Consider the following 22,113-nt stretch of genomic DNA (forward strand, 5'->3'; position numbering starts at 1 on the left):
AAGTGCTAAAGGGAATTCTTCAAGTTGAAATGAAAGAACACTAATCAGCAACATGAAAGTATAAAACTCATGGTAAACATAAGCTTATACTCAAATTCAGAATACTGTAATACAGTAATAATGGTGTGTAAATCATTTTTAACTCTAGTTAAAAAGATAAAATAGGGGCCAGCCTCATGGCTGAGTGGTTAAGTTGGTGCACTCTGCTTTGGCAGCCCAGGGTTTCACCAGTTTGGATCCTGGGCGCAGATGTGGCATTGCTCATCAAGCCATGCTGAGGCAGCGTCCCGCATAGCACAATCAGAGACACTCACAACTAGAATGTATAACCGTGTACCGGGGGTCTTTGAGGAGAAGGAGAAGAAAAAAAAAAGAAGATTGGCAATAGATGTTAGCTCAGATGCCAATCTTTAAAAAAAACAAGGTGAAGAAGTTTAAAAATAACTATAGCTATAATAACTTGTTAATGGACATATGGTATAAAAGATATAAACTGTGACATTGTAACGTAAAAAGTAGGGGCTAGAAGTAAAAGATTAGAATTTTTATATGTGATGGAAGTTATCTGTTTAAAATAGACTGTTATAGGTATAAGATTTTTTATGTAACCTTCATGGTAATCATAAAGAAAAAATGTGTAGTAGATACACAAAAGATAAAGGAATAAAAGCATACCACCACAGAAAAATCATCAAATTGCAAAGGGGAAGAAAGGAACAAAGAAACTACAAAACATTCACAAAACAGTTAACAAGATGGCATTAGTAAGTCCTTACCTACTGATAATTCCTTTAAATATAAATGAATTTAAGTTCACAGTCAAAAAGACATGGAGTGACTGGACAGAATAAATTAAAAAAAGACAAGATCCAAATAAATGCTGCCTACAAGAGACTCCCTTTAGCTTTAAGGACATACATAGGCTGAAAGTAAATGGATAGAAAAAGATTGCATGCAAACGGTCACCAAAAGAAAGCAGGAGTGACTAGACTTATGTCAGATGAAGTAGATTTTAAGTCAAAAACTGTCACAAGGGACAAAGAAGGGCATTGTACAATGATAAAGGAGCCAGGTCACTAAGAGGCTATAGCAATTATAAGTGTATATGTAGCCAAATCAGAGAACCTAAATATCTAAAGCAAATATTAACAGAACTGAAGAGTGCAATAGATAGCAATACAATAACAGCAGAGGACTTTAATACCCCACCTTCCAAAATGGATGGATCATCCAGACAGAAAATCAATAAGGAAACAGTGGATTGAACTATACCATAGACCAAACGGACCTAACACCCATAAATAACTTTGCATCCAACAGGAGCAGAAGACAAACTCTTCTCAAGCATACTTGGAACATTGTCTAGGATGAATCACATGTCAGATCACAAAACAAGTCTTAACAAATTTAATAAGAGTGAAATCATATCAAGTATCTTTTCCAACCACAATGGTATGAAACTAGAAATCAATAACAAGAGGGAAATTGGAAAATTCACAAATACCTGGAAATTAACACATTCCAGAACACCCAGTAGGTCAAAGAAGAAATCAAAAGGAATATTTAAAAAATCTTGAGAAAACAAAATTGAACACAACGTATCAAACTTTGGGATACAGTGAACAGAGTTCTAAGAAGAAACTTTCTATCAATGAACCCTTACAATAAGAAAAAAAATGAAGGTCTCAAATAGACAACCTAACATTGTACCTTAAAGAACTAGGAAAAGAAGAACAATAATAAGACCAAAATTAGTAGAAGGAAGGAAGTAATAAAGATTAGAGTAGAAATAAATGAAGTAGACTAGAAAGACAATAGAAAAGATCAATAAAATTAAGAATGTCTTTTTGAAAAGATAAAATTGACATAACTTTAGCTAGACTAACGAAAAAGCAGACTCAAATAAAAAATTGTAAATGAAAGAGGAGACATTACAGCTGAAATGGCAGGAATACAAAGGAGGTATGAGGCCATGGGCAGACTTCATTCTACTGTGCCTCACTTTGCTACTTTCCCAATACTGCGTTTTTTAAGATCCTCCACCAGGGAAAAGGCAACAACCTACTGAAAGCTCAGGTGATGGTTCGCATATTTTGATCTTTAGACGTAATGCTATTGCACACTTATTAGACTACAGTATAGTGTACACATAACTTTTACGTGTACTGGGAAACCAAAAAATTTGTGCGACTCACTTTGTTACAATATTTGCTTTCTTGCAGTGGTCTGGAACTGAACCTGCAATATCTCCAAAGCATGTCAAAGTATGAACAATTATATGCCAAAAAACTATATAACCTAGAAGATATGAATGTATTCCTAGAAACATACAACCTACCAAGACTGAATCATGAAGAAATAGAAAATCTAAATAGACCAATAATGAATAAGGAGATTGAATCAGTAATCAAAAACCTCCCAATCAAGAAAATCCCTGGACCACACGGCATCACTGGTGAATTCTACTGAACATTTAAAGAATTAAGGTCAATCCTTTTCAAACTCTTCAAAAAATTAAAGAGAAGGGAATACTTCCAGACTCATTTTACAAGGCCGGCATTACCCTGATGCCAGAACCAAACAAGGACACCATAAGAAAAGAAATTTATAGGCCAATTTCTTTGATGAAGATAGAAGCAAAAATTCTCAACAAAATACTAGCAAACCAAATTCAATAGTTCATCGAAGGATCATATACTGTGATCAAGTGGGATTTATCCTTGGGGTGCTAAGAGGGTTTAACATATGCAAATCAATCATTGTAATACATCACATTAACATAACGAGGGATAAAATCATGTGATCATAATAGATGCAGAGAAAGCAGTTAGCAAAATTCAACATCCTTTCATGATAAACAAACTCTCAACAAGTTAGGTATAAAAGGAATGTACCTCAACATAATAAAACCATACATGGCAAGGCCACAGCTAACATCATACTCAATTGTGAAAAGCTGAAAGCTTTTCCTCCAAGATGAGAAATAAGACAAGTGTGCCCACTCTTGCCACTTCTCTTAAGTTTACCCAGAGTAATTAGGCAAGAAAAAAGAAATAAAAGGCATCCAAATCAGAAAGGAAGAAGTAAAATTATGTCTGTTTACAGATGACATGATCGTATATAGAGAAAACCCTAAAGACGACACCAAAAAACTCTTAGAACTAATAAAAGAAGTCAGCAAATTTTCAAATAGAAAATTAATAGATAGATAGGAAATTAATATGCAGAAATTAGTTGTGTTTCTAATGATGAACTATCTGAAAAAGAAATTAAGAAAAACAAGTTATTTATAATAGCATCAAAAAGAATGAAATACTTAGGAATAAATTTAACCAAGGAGGTAAAAGATCTGTACACTGAAAACTGTAAAACACCGATTAAAGAAATTAAAGGAGACACAAATAAATGGAAGCTATCCCATGTTCATCTATTAAGCATTAGTATTGTTAAAATGTTCATACTACCCTAAACTATCTACAAATTTAAAACAATCCCTATCAAACTTCCAATGTCATTTTTCGAGACATAGAAAAAACAATCGTAAAATTCCTATGGAACTGAAAAAGACTTTGAATAGCCAAAGCAGACTTGAAGAAAAATAATAAAGCTGGAGGGGCCAGCCCCATGTGGTAGTGGTTAAGTTCACGTGCTCTGCTTCAGCAGCCCAGGGTTCACAGGTTCGGATCCTGGGTTGAAACCTAACACCACTCATCAAGCCATGCTGTGGTAGCATCCCACATAAAATAGAGGAAGATTGGCATAGATGTTAGCTCAGCGACAATCTTCCTTACACACATACACACACACACAATGATAATAATAATAATGATAAAGCTGGAGGTATCACATTTCATGATTTCAAATTATACTACAAAACTATAGTAATCAAAACAGTATGGCATGGGCATAAAGAACAGAAATATAGACCAATGGAACAGAATAGAGCCCAGAAATAAACCCACGTATTTATGGTCAACGATCTTTGGCAAGAGAGCCAAGAACACACAATGGGGAAGGGATAGTCTCTTTAATAAATGGTGTTGGGAAAACTGGATATCCACATGCAGAGGAATGAAACTGGACTGTTATCTTACACCGTACACAAAAATCAATTCAAAATAAATTAAAGACTTAAACTGAAGACCTGAAACTACAAAACTTCTAGAAGAAAACACATGGAAAATCTCCTTGACACTGGTCTTGGCAATGAGTTTTGAATATGACACCTAAAACAGGCAACAATAGCAAACATAAATAAGTGAGAGTACATCAAACTAAAAAGCTTCCGCACAGCAAAGGAAACAACCAACAAAATGAAAGGGCAACCTATGGAATGGGAGGAAACACTTGCAAACCATATATCTTATAAGGAGTTAATATCCAAAATATATAAGGAGCTCATTCAACTCAATTACAAAAAAAAAAAATAACTGTGTTAGAAAACGGGCAAAGGACCTGAATAGACATTTTTCCGAAGAAGACATACAAATGGCCAACAGATAAAAGAAAACATGTTCAATGTCACTAATCATCAGGGAAATGCAAATCAAAACCACAATGAGATATCACATCTGTTAGGATGGCTATTATAAAATAAAACAAATGATAATAAATGTTGGCAAGGGTGTGGAGAAAAAGGAACCCTTGTGCACTGTTGATGGAAATGCAAAATGGTACAGCCACTATAGACAATAGTATAGAGGTTCCTCAAAAAATTAAAAATGGAACCACCAGGTGATCCAGCAATCCCACTCTGGGTATGTATCCAAAGGAATTGAAAGCAGGCTCTTGAAGAGATATCTGCACTCCCATGTTCATTGCAGCATTATTCACAATCACCAAGATATGGAAACAACCTAAATGTCTATCCATGGATGAATGGAGAGAGAAAATGTGGGGGGTGTGTGTGCATATACACATATATATAATGTATGGACAATAGAATATTATTCACCCATAAAAGGAAATCCAGCCATTTATGATCATGTGGATAGACCTGGAGGTCATTATGCTAAGTGAAATGAACCAGATACAGAAAGACAAATAATGTCTCTTATATATGGAATCTAAAATAGTCAGACTTATGAAAGCAGAGAGTAGAATGGTGAAAATGGGGAGGTGATGGTTAACAGGTACAACGTTTCAATTAGGCAAAGTAAATTCTTGAGATCTATTATATAGCATAGTGCCTATAGCTAACAATATTGTATTGTAAAGTTAAAATTTGCTAAGAGGGTAGATCTTACCACTAAAAAATAAATAATAATAATAAAAGGGGTGAGAGGAAACTTTGAGAGGTGATGGATATATTTATGGCCTTGATGGTAGTGATGGTTTTACAGGTATATGCCTTTCCCCAAACTCATCAAGTTGTATACATTAAATATGTACTGCTTTTTAATGTCAGTCATACCTCAATAAAATCGTTTTTTAAAAAAGAAGAACCAAATAGGAATTTTAGAACTGAAACATACAATAACCACAATAAAAGGAATCATTAGTATTATATTTTGTATCAGAATAGGGCTTTTAAAAATTAAAAACTAACGACCATTTAATTTGTCCTAGTCACTGTACCAGCACCTTGCATGGATTATCTCATTTAGTTTCACAAAAATCCCTATATTATCATCATTTTATAGATGAGAAATGAAAAACAGAGTGGTTGAGTAACTTGCCCAAGGTTATGGTACTAGTAGCTTTAATGCAGTGTTTTCTTAAATCTATGTTTTTCACCACTATCTATGAATCTATGATTCTTAAATCTATGTTTTTCACCACTATACGAAACTGACTACAATGCTTAATTTGAGTTGTAATTCTCTTCCAACTGCCTAATTGGCCATTTTAGGGAGTTCATAATGTCTAGGATGATATCATAGGCTGAATTACTCCAGCAAAAATGTATTTTTAGACCCAAATTTATTTCACCCAACTCTTTGAATTCCTTTAATTCTACTTATAAAACTTTTGTTTTTAATATTTATACTTTTTTCTTACTGCATGCATTAAATTTCTAGTATTTTTAATAACAATTAAGTGAAGGTATCGGCTATTTTATGGAAAAAAGTTAGAATCGGACAAAATTTACCCATAATGTATCTTGGGTAAACTCATTTTAAAGCCACCAGAATTTGAAGAAAATCGACCCTGAGACCCTAGAATCTATGTGCCAGGTGAGTTTTGCCCATCACTATGTTTGAGAAGAGTATAATAAAAATAATGTTATATCCTCAGAGATTTTAGAAACTATGATACTTCCTTCCTGGTCTCCATTCCAGCATGTATCATTTGTACTTGCTCTTAATACTCATAGAAGTAAAATCAGCAAGAATTTCAGTCGTATGTTAGTTTTTAAAAGTTTCTGTAGAGAGTATTACAAGTTTTCAACAACAGTGTGGAGGGCCTGTGCGCTCTTCTTAAGTGACAGGGATGATGCGGCATCCGTCCCCAGGAGGGGGGCCTCGTGGCCATCAGAGCCCAGCCTGCAAGGCTGGCAGTGTTTGTGTATCTCATCCCTCCCCATCTCCTTGCTGGCCCTGCCTGCCAGGTCTCAGCCCCTCTCCTGCTCTGACAGTGGCAGCTGTGCCGCGCTGCCTCGCTGCCTGTGGTTCTGGGAGGCAGACTCCTCAGACGGTCCGATCCATGAATGCTTCCACATAAGATGCCTCCACTCACTCCAACAAGTAATTCTTTGTCTTTTGAAGATAGATGGAAAGACTTAGAATCTGTCCTCCCAGTTCAGATAGGATTCTTCTATGTTGTCTTATCCAGGTCTTAGAAGGAAAAGAATACAGTAGGCTAGTAAAATAATTTACACTAAAATATAAAATACAATAGGCCTCATCGAAGGGTGAGTTGGTTGCATTAAGGCAGAACTCTTTAAAGTCTAACTATATCTCTGATTTCTGGGCGACCGGAGAGCGTTTTCCTAGATCAGGACTCCTTGCTGCAGCTCATGGCCTATTTTGGGCGACTTTGCTTCTCAGGATCAGGAGAAAGGTCATCAGTGTCTTGACACTTTTTCTGAAATACTACTGACCTCTGTTTTTTTAATGTATGTTTTTAAGTACGGCACACAGGAGCTATTTCATCTTCACCATTTTGCTTAAATTTGTAATGCTTCCCAACCTTTTTCATGTCATGAGACAGAGAGAAAATGACGATTAGTACTTGGGAATGAGAGGGCATTTAGAGACTAGAAGAAGCTGTTTAAGGCTGCAAGCGCTGCTCTGAGGATCTGGTTCCCAGGCCCCTCCTGGCTCCCCTGAGAGTGTGGCTACACATGGTTAGGAAGCCACCATTACGTGAGCTGTGACAGCTTAGTTGTAACCTCATGGTCCGAGCTGTCCATCTCCCAGGATTTGACAGAGCATGGCCCATTATTTTCAGCAGAACAGTGTAGTCAGAGAGAAGCAGGAACCAAATTCGCTGCTCGGGTATGAGAAAATCAACAAATTCCTGATACAAGGCGATGATGTGGTTGGATGAGCAGAACCTGGTGTCCAGGGTTTGGAAACCAGCAGTCATCATCCAGACTCTTGGAGCTGGAGCCAGATGGGAAGGATCCATAATGAAGGTGGGGAACCCAAGCATTTAGCAAAGCACAGTAATAGGAAATAATTCACGGGGAGAAGTACAAAGAAGACTGGCCAGGTGGTATCTGGGAAACAGACCACTTTCTAGGTTGAGATTAGGAGGCAGAGGTCTTGTCATGAGAAGGGGCCAGCAAGAACAAGGTAGGAATGTAGGGCTTCCATCCCAGGAGGGCCCCGAGTTCTAGTCATGGTAGCAGATGAGGCATTGAGGGATAAGGACCAAGGCGGAGGCTCGGTCAGAGGACCCAGAGCCCAGGAGGCGGCCCAGACTCATGAACAAAGCAGGGGCCCAGATACTGGAAATGGGTATTACTTCGGGTTTGGACCCTAGGACTTCACAATGAACGACTGAGTTTAGTGACTTCCCTCTGGCCTCAGATCAGGATTGGTCCTGGAAGATGGGGAAACTGCACCAACCTGTGGAATCGGGTACCCTGCCATGAAAAGAAGGAACAGAGAGCTCGGAGTCCCGGGAACCTCCTGGGCCTGACAAAAAGGCAGTGACTCAGCACCCGCCGCTTGGTACTGCTGCCTCCAGCCCCTGGCTCGTTACCACTTGACGTGGAGTCAAGAACACTGCTGTTAGAAGGAGCGCAGGACCATTTTCTTATGGACGAAAAATATATACTGATACAGTTTACTTTTATTTTTCCATTTATCCACAGGTGTTAAACATTAAACAAATGTTCTGAAAAGTAAAACTATTATTTTAATTGCAGTCATTTTTATGTTTCCTTCTATTTCTGAAGTAAGGAGACTACTAGGATCTCAGTTTTAGATCTGTCAAGAAATCTCTTTGAAAAGTTTGTCTGCAGCTGTCCAGCAGCTTTTTGTTACTTAGCCTTTACTTTCTATTCATCTGCCTTGCTGCTGCTGACATATTTTATTAGTTTTTCTGTTGAACCATATGCAATTCCCAATATTCAACTGTCTCTGACTCGTTAAAACTGCAGTTTCGTATGGGTCAACCTAACAGTTCCTGCTGACTCTTTCTTCTTTTCCTGCAAACAAGAGACACAGACTGAATTCGAGAGGGATGGGGAATGGTGTGCCCCGCCGTTGAAGCGCGTGTCGCGCTGCTGCTCAGCCCCCCTCAGCCCAGTGCTGCGCTCGCTTGTCACCGTCCATGCTGAGCTGAAATTTGATTAGACTACTTCCCCATGGGTCAGAAACTAACCTTTGACCTTGACCAACAGAGCTTTAAGGCTTACAAATTTCAGCTTATGTCAGCAATTTTCTAAAAAGAGTATGTCTTGAGAACAATTTTTCCTCGCTATTTGGCTAAATCAAAAGTAAGACAAATGATTTTATCATACCTAGGACCATCAGTTTTTTCCTATGTATGTAGATTTATGCAGAGCCATGCATGCTCTTAAACACTCACACACACACACACACACACACACACACAAGTAAGGGTATGTGTTTCAGGAAGGCAGGCCAAAGTTTGGGACACCATCTCTTTAGCATAAATATTTCTCTGCAGTGGACACAAGTGAGCAGAGTTACAATACAGAAACTTGTTCACAGCAGAACCCAGGCTGAAGATGGTGCAGACAATTAGATGTGAAGCCCCTCATCCCTACTCCTTTGATACTTTCTTTTGTTCTCCATCATTGTCTAGTTCTTAACCAGCATCTTCTGCAAAATATGTCTGAACCTCACACTATACTCTGATCTATATAATCTGGAGATACATTCTCATACGTCTTGCCTCGCAGAATCTAGAAATATCCATTCTAGTGACGCTCTGAGGAATTCCATTTAGTTTTGCCAACCTTAGTACCAGAGGGACAAAGAAGAGCTGGACTGAAATTAGGGAATAGGTGAATGACTAACTGACTAAAGGGACTGATTTATGAATGAGGACTGACGGAAACAAAGTTTTCTCAACTTAAGCGAGTACTGAGCAAGAGAGTCTTTGGGTGCTGTCAACAATGCTGGACAGATAAGCCTGAGGAAGAGAGGGCATTGGTTCCAAGCAGCACGAATCATGTAGGGTGATGATAGGAAGTGAAGAAAATTCATGACCGTGACGATCATTTTAAAAGCTCAAACTGGGAGCATGCGTTACACGGAGAGCAGAGCTGCTGAGTAACAGTATCTTAATGGAGATTCAGCTGTGCTTGAAATAAACATTTCCCCTCCCTTAGGTTAGCCTAACGCCTTTCAACTTTTATCTGCAGAAAATTCTTTCTAAAATCTCCCCTGAGATCTCGTGTGCTGTAGCTTAAACAGATTCCTCCTGCTCCATTGTTATTGGAAAGAGTACTTTATCACATCTTCCTTCCTCGCACAGGACTCTAGCATATGCTGACCTATTTGCCCCTAGACATAACCGTGGCAAACCAAGTACTGCTTTCAATCTCTGCCTCAGCTTCTCTGTGCACAAGAATTATCCCACCATTTCCTTGATTTTTTTTCTTTTTGATGGTGTTAATAGCCTGGTCCCACTCTGCCCACCCGATTGGTGCTAACAATTAAATGATGTGTTTGGGGCCTCCCAAGAAAGTGCCATGCAACTTTGGGAAAGTTGCTTATCCTGTAGGAGCCTATTTTCTTACCTGTAAAATAAATACATTAATACCATCTTTACTCGTATTTAGTAATAAATTTAAGTAATAAAATATGTAAAACACAGTGTATTGTAATGGACCTATAATATACACTCAGAGGTAGCATTTTTGTTCTTATTGTAAATTGTATTTATTGGTGTATATGTCTTAATTTCTTCATTAAGTTTATAGTCCCTAAAGTGCCTAGCATGTAGCAGATAGTCAACGGGTTATTGAATCAATAACTGAATGAACCAATAAGTCAATGCCAATTATTATAAATTACAGAAGATGCATGTAAAGTGGCACTCCTGTCTGCAGCCAGGCTGCTCATCGGCCAGGATGCCGGGGCAGACTCAGCCTGGCATGTTGGGCTAGGCTGGTGTTACCCTAACCACTCCATCCTGAATTCCAGAAGATCCACTCTGGCTATTGGGTGGTACTAAAGTCCCTCTGAGGTTAGATTGCTTGTAGGCCTTCCCTGAAAACTCAATGTACTTTAAAATAGAGGGAAAACTGCATTGGGCCCTGATTTATTATGACCTTTAAAATAACAAAAGAAAACTTTCGTGTATTCAGAAAGAATTTATTACACACCATGCATCAGCACATTTATAGTATTAGGAAGTGAATTCCTGAAACAGAACCAGCTGCTTAGATATTGATGCATTTGGTTATATGCTCCCCTGGATGTAGATGATGTTAACACTGATAAAGATCACAGCTACCGTTTAATGAGGGGGTGTGTGTGAATTCTCATGGTCACAACAACCCTTATGAGTTGCATCTGATTTTTCAGTTTCACTGGAGAGAAACCGAAGCTGGGGCATGAAATATCTCCCCCAGGGTTGTCTTGTCTGCAGGTGACCTCCTGTCTTGCCTGTGTTTTCCATGACAGTGGTGCCTCATTCCTAGCAGCAGCAATCCTTTGAGGCCCCTTTGGAGACAGGGATGTAGGCACAGAAATCTACCAGAAACCTGATCAGCCTCTAACTAAGAACCAATTCTTTGTCCCAGCGGGTCCCTCCGCCCAAGCGTGCCGTTCCATCTGACAACATCCAGGATTCAGGATTTAGCTTTGACTGTGTCTCTACTCTTCCGCATGCAAGTGCCCCTTTACCTTCAAACACAAAACTCCTTAGCAAGTTTGAAGAGGATTAAGCAAAAATCCAGATACAGCATTTCTGGATACATGAATACTAAGAAATAAAGGCATAATTTTCTCTGATACCGGTAAATATTTTTAGTTACCCATAGTATTTTGTGATATAGGCAGTCAAATCAGGGCATAAATATTGGAGTACACAAATTTTGAGTCCAGTGTTTATAGGACATTTTCATTGCTCCATTGGAAGCACATTTTTATGTTAGTCTTAGATTTTTGTTTCCAAAATTGTAAAAACCAGATGTGTTGCTGACTCTGCCTGTCATACTCTGCTAACCAGAGTCTACGATCCAGAACCTGAGATTTGCTCCAAGGACAATGAAAATAAACTTATTTGAGTGTATTCAGCAAAAGAAGAATGGCTCTATTCCACTTTTAAATATTAGACATAGGCTGTTCCAGTGACAGTGGATTCCTGATTTATCACTATAAACTGATGACTGTGCTCTCGTTTTTATACAAACCAGTGCTTCTGGCTGCCCGTATTCAGACGTGAACTTGAAAAAGGAGGCAGCTCTTCGTGATCATCTGAGACAACAAACACAGGCAAATCTGCAATTAGTCTTCACATTCAAACTCCAAAGACCTCTGTGCTTTGAACTTCAGTGGAAAACATGGAAAGCTGAACAGTCAGTCCAGGTAAGGACGTTTCTGACAATGTGAGCCAGAGAGTAAGCCATGTAGAAGAGTGACAGGACAAATTTGTTAACAGGAATAGTTCCTTATATGTCTTCGAAAGAATTCTTTTTCTTTCTGGATATTATGATGTTCACTTGCTCATAGAATTCATTTAAGCTTTGATCTTCATTTAAAAAGTATTTTTTATTACTTCATTTTCAAAAATTTGAATTTACCTCTTTCTAAATATGCATATTATTCATAAGCAATAGAAAGCATATCCCATCTGTAAAAGTCTATAAGATTCCCTTTTATCTTGAAAACGTCTTTATTCTCTGGAATCCTTTCACGGATGGCTGCGCATATGTATCCAGTCAATCATGTTGGAGTTTCCTCTCTTGCCTGTTACTTGTCTTTGTTATCTTTAAATGTATTTCAGATACAATTTCTTCTTACTCTGAATAGTTCCATTTTGATTTATTGGTAACACATCAGCCTTTTGTTCCTAAATGTAAACTTATATTTTAAGTATCAGTTTTAAATTTTTATTTACATGTAATCACTTTCTAAGGAGCTACAGATGTCACCCTATTTGCTATCTTTAACCTAATTGAGGAAATAATCTAAATAACTATTTTTTCTTTTTGGAAAAAAAAGAGCCCCATTTTCCATGCTGGAAATTATAAACATAGGAAAATCTAACACCAAGTAAATAATTGGAGACCAGACAGAGATGGAGCCAAAAAGGCGAGACAGAGAAGCGAGAAGTGGGTGTGTTTCAGACGCTGCTGCAGGCAGGCGCCCTCGTGTTCCAGCCCTTGTGGGATGCTGGACCCTCTCTGAGTGAGATTTGAAGAAACTCCTGCTTGAGGGGCTGCTGTTTCTTCCAAGCCTCCAGAGCTGTGCTCTTTCCTCTCAGCATGTGTAACAGGAAGACGTGCACGCCTCTCAGGGAGGAGCAGTTTCCCTGGGAACTACTCTCTGCCCCTTTACACCTGCAGCCCCGAGGGGAGACTGTTCACTGAGAGGCATGGCTCAGAGGACGCACTTTTCACGTGGATTTTATATCCTGGATTGTGGATTTTGTTCTTGTTTCATGCAAACGTTGTTATAGAGCATTTGGGTGACATCTCATTTCTGTTAAATAGCTTCTTGTGATTTTAATCGCTATGCACGCGACTGTACGGATTAGCTCTCCTCTGTGGCATGGTCTGTTCCCTGTGGGTATGCGCGCCTCTCTATTTCTGTATCTGTATCTTGCATTTTTATTATTTGCTAGACAGCCACTCCTCTTCTTGAAACTTCACAGGGTCTAGCTGTTCTTACTGCTTTTCACACCCACACTGTTTACAGCTTGAAGTAGTTGAGAGCTTGAGCATCCTTTCCATTTCGTAGTTGAGGGAGAATTTTTTCTTTTTCTTTTTTTTAAGCTGTTTTCCAAGGGACAGTGTTTATTTATTTTAGAATTATAGACATGAGTACATCCATTTGCCCTTATTCTTTTTGTTCTATCCTATCTTTTTTCTCAAATAAAAACTCAGTCAGCCTTCTTGTAAACATTTTAGACATTCATCATTAATGTCAAAGTCAACGAGACTAAACAGGTCTTTGAACTGCTTTGAAAAAAACCTCTGAGAGAGGTTAGCAAGGCTTTCTTTGCAGCACAGGTATGTGGCTTCCCTATCTTGAACTCCTCTTAGGAATCCCTCTTTTCAGTATATGATGCACTTTACCATTTTGAAGGGGCTGGCACTGAAATGTACTAGGTAAGCGTAACTACTACAGAAAGAAAGGCGAGTGGAGAATGCTGATAATCTGGCAAAAGATCACACACAACCCTATTCTGTCAACTCCTACTTCATGTGTGCCCAGAAGCGTGTCGGTAGCTGGGGGGAGATGGGGAGTCATATGGTAAACATCTTGAATTCTTAAGCCTTTTTTTCCTTTCAAACCTCAAGACCAAAGCTATCCTTGTACTCCAACCCCTGTCCGCTTTTTGTTGGCCAATCCTCACGACAGTGCGGGGATGAACAGCATTGACAGCGTCCCCACTTTGATTCTGCCCCATCTCTGTGACATCCTGTTCGTGGTCTAGAATTCCAGCATGAAGAAACAAAGAGAACGAGGAAATCAACAAGCAATAATAAGTAGGCTAATTATGAGCAGATAAACTATATTTTAACCTCCTCACAGTTTACTTGTGGTAATTTCCTGTGGCCGCCTTTCCTGTAACCCAAATCTTTGCTCTTAAAATCACAAGATGTCAGATACAGGCGGAGGAGAATATTTAAATTCCATCTCTTTTCTACATGTTGGAGAGAAATAATTTTTACTTGGCTCATGTCTAAGCATAGGCATTGGGGTTAAATTAGTGAGAATTAGAGTCATAATTTCCAGTGGCCTCCAGTCCTCCTTCCATCGCTGGACTCTGGACAGGCCTTCTGTCATTTCTTCTGCACCCAATACTTGTCCCCTCAGAATCTCTGGACTTGTTGCAATCCAAGTGCAAAATATAAAATTGACTCTTGACGTTCTTCCAGAATCAATTCGATGCTGTTCAGAAATTTAGGGAATTTTGTCTTTTTCTTAACTGCATCCCAGTTTTGTGTTTATTTTTAAAAAGTCTGTTCTCTTGTTAATCTTTGGAAGTGGAGTAAACTTTCCTTTGGAGATGGAGTTATTATTAGGAAATTTTAAATACCCACGACTCAGCAGTGGAAATAGTCTATATATATTCATGTTTTCTTAGTAGAGGATCAAGTTTAAATTTGAATGGATTATATACCACTGGATATTTATAAGATTTACCTTCATAGCAGTAAGATTACATAGTGATACAACTTCAAAGAGTCAGATTCACCATAGGTCAACATTTCTGAAAAAGTGTATATTTTCTTTTTCTTTGTGCTATAGAGTGAGGACTAATATATTCGTGGTGCATTAAATGGAGGCACATGACCTTCCTGCTTTAGTGAATTAAAATAGTGATACCAGAAATATCAATAAAATAACTAATATTAATATCACACATTTACTTTGGGCTGCAAAGTGCTGTGCTAAACAATTTAAGCATATCACCTTGTCAATTTTATTTCCTCCTCACACAGCCCTACGCGTGGTAAGTATCCTTATTCTGATTTTATAAAGTAGGCATCTGACTGTTGAGAGAGATGCGGCAAACTGTCCGACATCACACAGGTAATCAGCAGAAGCGCTGGCTTTGAGTCCAGAACTGCCTGACTCCAAAGCCCTCACTCATTTCAACCGCTTTAGGAGAGCGGGAGAGTGCCCGCCGAAGGCTTGGAGAATGCTCACTGGGTGTATTCTCAGACTACAGTCTACTGCTTTCTAAGATTCTCAGGATCATCTTGTGATGCATTTATGTCTTATTTTGTGAGAATGGAACCACGGAAGGGGAAGAATAACCATGCATCCCCAAATTGTTTATTCTTATTTATACTATACAAAATCTTCCACCTTGAACATTTCATTATAATATATTGAAGGCTTCTATTTGCAACAAGTTAATAAAATTATACTCATTGAAACAGTTTCATTATAAAGAAAATTACTTTGAAATGCAGTGCCCCCTCACATTATAAGTGTTAGCTGGCTTCTCCCCAGCCTAAGTAGGACATTTTTTTCAGGCATTTCCCACCCATCTAAGGTTTGTTTTTTGTGGGTTTTTTGGGTGAGGAAGATCGTTCCTGAGCTGACATCTGTGCCCATCTTCCTCTATTTTGTATGTGGGATGCCACCACAGCATGGCTTGATGAGCAGTGCATAGGTCCCTGCCCGGGATCCAAACCAGCAAACCCTGGGCCGCTGAAGCGGAGCACGTGCACCCAACCACTACACCACCAGGCCAGTCCCTCAGCTAAGTATTTTTTTTTTTTTAAGATTTTATTTTTTTCCTTTTTCTCCCCAAAGCCCCCCGGTACATAGTTGTGTATTCTTCGTTGTGGGTTCTTCTAGTTGTGGCATGTGGGACGCTGCCTCAGCGTGGTCTGATGAGCAGTGCCATGTCCGTGCCCAGGATTCGAACTAACGAAACACTGGGCCGCCTGCAGCGGAGCGCGTGAATTTAACCACTCGGCCACGGGGCCAGCCCCATCAGCTAAGTATTTTTTAATAATTTGTTTTGGCTCTCCAAAGTAGTGTTTAGTATATTCTAATTCACATAGTGGATAGAACCACCATTAGTTAAAATACTTGTTATATCTGATGACTGCTGTTTAGAAAACCTAAGGAAATGCCCAGTAAAGCTCGCTTTGTTTTTCCTAATGCCTTCCATATTATAAATTTTATGCTCTTCCATGGTATGTAGTGAAATAGTTCCTTAATGTTCCTCATAATAAATTGCACTGCCATGAGCCAATTTGTTTATTTCCACTAGGAAAACTGGCTCCAGCATAAATACCCTCTATGAGGTCCATTCTCAGAATTAAAACAGTGTTAGTTGGTTGTTCCACATATTAACCTTCCAAGTCATTAAATAGGTTTTCTTTAATCCATCCACTTTTTCTTTCACTCCCTCCCACATAAATTCTTTGCTTTGGGAGGTGAAGTCTAGTCGGTGTCCCCTCACTCCCTGTCATCATCTGAACGCTGTTTCTCTTCCTCCTCTGGTGCCTGATTCCCATTCTTCCTGCCTCCTTCACCTCTGCCTGCATCCTCTCTCTTCTCCAGGGCTTGGCTCCGTTCTGAAGTTTTCTATAGCACTTCCAATCCATATGAGCTTCTTGAGGTTAGAGATCATGTTCTACAAGTCTCTGTATTTCTAACACTAGTATAATGGCTGACACTTAGTAGGCACTCAACAAATTAAACAGATTTTGAGCAACCACTATGTGCCAGGGACTTTTCTAGGCCCTGGGACATGGATCCAATAAGAGAGAGTCCCATTCCTTGTTCTTAGCCTCCTTTGTGCTTTTGGTCCATACCACACATCAGGAGCTTGCATGCGTGTGTCTGCATGTGCCTTTTTAATACTTATTTGTGTGTGTGCCTTATATTCTCAAAAAGTCTAGAGTCTGCTAAAGGCTAAGAACCAATTTTCATTATGCTTTTGTTTTTGTCTTCATTACTATTCACGTTATAGATCTTAGTAAATCTAAGTTGATTGATTCAGAGATATACATTAGTTTTCCTCTTAGAGTCTCAATTTCTTCACCTCTATAATGAATATAAAACATGAGGCTTGGATTTTGAATATAGGTTATAGAAGTAGACAACTATAGATATATGACTGGGCCTGGCACAGGGAAGAAACTATTGAAATAATGGTTTCATATCTTTTTTTCATTTTTATAGAAACTGTTGATTTTTCTTTTTGGGGGGGGTGGGAGAGGGGTGAGGAAGATTGTCCCTGAGCTAACGTCTGTGCCAATCTTCCTCTATTTGGTATGTGGGATGCCTCCGCAGCATGGTTTGATGAGCAGTGTGTAGGTCCACACCCAGGATCCAAACCTGCAAACCCCAGGCCACCAAAGTGGAGTGTGCCAACTTAACCGCTACACCACTGGACAGGCCCCTAAAAATTGTTGATTTTAAAGTCTTATGATTCAACCAGTTCTAGTTGTGTCTTACACACACGTACCACACATGCTTGCATCAAACAGTAACTTAGACCTTTATTTACTGAGTCTGAGATTTTACTCCAGATATTACTCTGGAACTAAATTAAACCTAATCAAGTGAACAGTAATCAAAACATCAAGACTACCCAGGACCTCTCTGGCTTATGGAGGGTTGTGGCTGGACAGGGACCCACAGGCCATCCAGACAGGCTCCTGCCCCCTCCACCCTTCAGTGGGACTCTGAGGAACTTCTACCAGGTGTGACAGTCCTGGAGCTTTCCAAGGGGAAAGGACGCAAAAGATGATCTAATCCAACTTCTTCAACATAGAAATAAGGACATCGAAGCCAAAGCGTTTAGTTCTCTTATTGACACTGTCATTGGTGGCAAGCTCAAGCCCTCTGACACCTCGGTCAAGCCTCTGCACAGAATTCCACAACTCTTCCTATCCCAGAATTAAGACCCGGTCAGAACAGAATTGGTTTATGGCATAGGAATACCTGAATCACGCTTACCTTGCTGAATTCAGGATCCTGACCATACCCAGGGCCTGAAATTGGACATATTCATTCATTCATTCATTCATTCATTCCACATTTATCCCTTAAACAAGTACTTAGAAAGGTACCATTCCAAACTCTAGTGATGCAGCAGTGAACAAAACAGACTAAAGTCTTGTCCTTATGAAGTATTCGCTCAGTGATAAGAAAATCACCCAAGCTAGTAAGTGGTGGGATGAGGATCTGAACTCAGTCAGGATGGCTCTAGCCCCGCAGACTTGGCAGTGGGCATGTTAATTCATTCATTGCATCAACCTTCATTCATTCAGCAAATACGTGTGGAGCTTCTGCTGTTGCCAAGTGGTGTGTTAGGTGCTGGGGCTGTGGAGGCGAACAGAGCAGCCCATCCCCGCAGGGAGCGGGTTTTCAGGTAGAGACCGAGAAGGAGAAATAAAAGGAAACCCTAAATGACGAGACACCATGGCTTGTGATAACGCCCTGAGAGAAGCAGCCAGAGGGTACCAGGGTGTGCAGTGTTCTCAGCGATGACCCCTCTTACAGCCCATGAGCACGTCCAAGCCCGTAAGAACAAAAAGGGTTCTGTTGCTTATTTTGCAAATTGAAAATGAAATGAGTCGTGTGGAGATGAGCTCAAGAGTGTGGGTAGAAACTGTAATGAGACAAAGGGTTCGGCACCGCCCCCCCCCCCCCCCCCCGCCCCCGGTGGATTCCGCTTGCCTTGGCTCCTTCCGCCCCTTCATTATAGTCTTGTTTCCTAAACAAAGTTACAGTTTTGCGGAAATGTTATAAAGTAACCAATGCATGCCTTAAAAAGATCTTTAGAAATACTTTTCTGAGCTGCTTCTCGTAAGGCATTTTATAATTTATTGTGAGTCTCTGATTTCTGGAACCCTGCCTTGGCCAGGCTCTTGGTGATTAAACGCTGCAGAACAGTGCGTGCCGGCATGGGCACGGGTCCTCGCACAAGGGAGACAGCAGTGTTCCTGCGCCCCAGAAAAACAAAACTGTGCTGCCCAAGCGCCGGGGGTATTTTTCTCATGTATGTACTTAATCTGCCTTTAAAATAATCGTCTCCTAGTCATTGTAAATAGTAAAGTTGGGACATTAACATGATTTTTTTCTCATAACTAAAGCAATGCTTGTGTATTATAGGAAAATTAGAAATATAGATTAGTAAAAAGAAAAAATTAAAAACAATAATACCGAGACCTTTTCCTATCAAACGGCATACGTTATAGGCTTATAAAAATATGATAAAATTCCCACTGCAATAATTCAGGTAATATAGAAGCTTTGTAAAGATAACAGTTCCTCACTGGCCACTCCTCCAGTCTGACGCTTGTGTGAGGGGATGTCATGTTCTCTTCTGTGTCATGTATACATGTGGCTATGCAGATACACATTCACTCTTTGTAAAAACAATTACATTAGTTCTGTGTCCATGTTTCTTTGAAGGTTAACTCGCATCACTCTGGATCATTACCCAGAACCGTGTTGACTGTGGGGGAGAATGCTGTGTTCCGGAAAGAGCAACATGTGGACAAAACTTTAATGGACCCTGACATTAAATGCTGAGGCTCTTTAATAAAGTACACACATATTTTATCCCAAGTTTATAATGGTGGTCTGAGCAAGGCACCTATAAAGAAATCAGCATTTACGACCAGGAGAAAAATAATCTGGTCTTGGACTTTTATTTTTATATGGAAAAGCTGTAAAGACTCAGATAACTAAGTCTACTCACAAAGAAAAACGTGAAATCATTGTTGGCTCAAGGAAAGTCTGACAATAAAAATATTAGCTAAAATATATGTGTTTTATTTATTTAATGATATGTCATGGATACTTTGCCATAGCAACACAAATGGATTCAATGCATTATTTTTAATAACTGTATCATATTCCATAGTGTGGACATCCCTTAACTTACTCGACTCATTCCCCCGTTGACAGGTATTCAGGTTGTTTCCAGTATTTTTCCTCTTATAAATAATGCTACATAAACATTTTCATATGTATATCGTTTAATGATGCTTCATAATGCAGTATTTTTAAAGGTTCAATTACTTTTTATTTACAAACCAAACGTGTTTGATGGACAGAGCCTTACAGCCCACTGTGGGGGGGCGCCGGCCATGCACACATCCGCACTGCTGTTAGGTTATGAGTCTCTTGGCGGCAGATGCCATCCTAGCTGAAGGCAACGCCTGTGTGTAAAAGAAGCTCAAAGAAACCTTGATTGGACTTGGACAATTTGTCTAAAAATAAAAGGCAGAGCCCAGTATTTGCCTTTCAAGCCCTATTATAAGATATAACGAAATACAGTTATTAAGGAAATTTTGAGAAAAGATAGTAACGTAATATAATCACATGTGGTCTGTATCATTTTTGGCGTTAGGGACCTTTTCCTTTACTTCCAGAACAGGGGTCAGCAAACTTTTTCTCCGTAAAGGGCCATTTGGTAAGTATTTGAGGCTGTGCCAGCCGTAAGATCTCTGTTATAATTACTCAACTAGACCATGGTAGTGTGAAGCAGCCATAGATGGTGAGTAAGCCAGTGAGCGTGGCTGAGCTCTAGTAACACTGCCTTTACAAAGACAGGCAACGGGCAGGGCTGGCCTTGTGGGCTGGAGATTGCCAACTCCTATTCTAGACGATGTCCAGCTACATTTAGACTAACCTGATGTAAATTCAAATTCTGGCCCTTCTCCTTCGGCTCTTCTGCTTACTGTAGGACCCTGGGCAAGCTACTTACCCCCTCCGTCTTTTTCAACACGAAAACAGAAGATTAATATTACCTCCTTCACGTTAGGCACCCGGTTCAGGGCCTATGGTTTCCTGAGCACAGAGATGGCAGCCACTCGTTTGCCTTGTCAAAAGTAGGGGAGCATAGGGAGAGGGGCAGAAATCATGCAGCCCCTTTTCAAGGGGGAGTAGCAAAATCCTGAGGAAAAGGCAAGCAGAAGAACAACGGATGGCAGAGGCTCTGGGTGACGGTGGCAGGTCTCACAGCAGAAGCAGTGACCCTCTCAGTCCTGTGCCCTCCTCCAGAGGAGGAGTCAGGGCAGACAGACGGACGGGGAGCTGACGCCTGCTCCAGCAACAGCAGTACTGTTAATAAGAGATGCTGGGGGCGGGTCGAGCACCTGGAGCTGTGGTGACTGTGAAAGGTAGGGAGTGGTCAGGCTTCAAGAGGAATTATTGGTGAACTGGTAAGACCTGAGGATTTCAATGGTATTATTTTTTTAGCTAAAAAACAAGTGAATATTAGTCTTTGGCACATTACTGGCCTAATTGTCTCCAAACATTTCAACTGACTCTTTGCAGTAGATTCTTTCAAGATGCCACATTTCAGTGGCTTTTTCCACTTCTCTCAAGATAAAGCCCAAATGCTTGAGCACAGTGTGGAAGCACTCCACAGCTTGCCTCTGCCTTATTCTTTTAGCCTCATTATTTACCTATCTGTCTATCTGTTTATTTTTATTGAGGTATCATTGGTCTATAGCATTATCGAAGTTAACATGGTTAAAATGTCCCTATTTCCTAAAGCCATCTGCAGGTTCAGTGCAGTCCCTATGGAAGTCCTAGGCTCCCTTTCGATCCTTCCTTTCCTGGCACAGTGCAGCTGCTTCAGCCAAAAAAGCTGATTAGCTTATTCAAGTCCCTAAAACACTTCTTTTGCTTATGCTCGCTGTGTTCCAGTTCCTGCTTTTCTCTCATCCTAATTTCCTAGGCCTTTACAAACCCATCAGTCATCCACATCCCCATTCTTTCAAGACCAGACCGCCTGCATCCTCTGCAAAACTCCCCGACTAGCCTGGCACCCAGCCGTATCCTCCCTCCAGCCTCCAGGAGCATCATTATTACTACAATAACTCCCCTCCTTTCGCTCTACCTGTGACATCTCCTCCTCCATGCTGTCTGTAGATGCTCAGTAAACTCTGTGCTACTGGAGGATGATGGGTAGAGCAGGAGGAAATCTGGATTTGGAGTCCAGCTCCTCCATCCTCTCCCTGTGTGTCCAAGATGGGTTAGCGGTTTAACATCTCTGAGCCTCAATTTCTTTCTTTATAACAAG

At 40.0% G+C, this 22,113-nt stretch overlaps 1 protein-coding gene across 1 annotated transcript in view; it reads left to right on the top strand.

The window, feature by feature from the left end:
• L3MBTL4 (L3MBTL histone methyl-lysine binding protein 4) overlaps positions 1 to 22,113 on the top strand; it is a 282,590-nt gene that overhangs the window by 154,933 nt on the left and 105,544 nt on the right. Inside the window, 2 exon segments of the mRNA XM_046671181.1 lie at positions 11,786 to 11,878; positions 11,880 to 11,952. Coding sequence (XP_046527137.1) covers positions 11,786 to 11,878; positions 11,880 to 11,952 — 166 coding nt within the window.

The sequence above is a fragment of the Equus quagga genome, chromosome 9, assembly GCF_021613505.1.
Source record: "Equus quagga isolate Etosha38 chromosome 9, UCLA_HA_Equagga_1.0, whole genome shotgun sequence".
Lineage (NCBI taxonomy): Eukaryota > Metazoa > Chordata > Mammalia > Perissodactyla > Equidae > Equus > Equus quagga.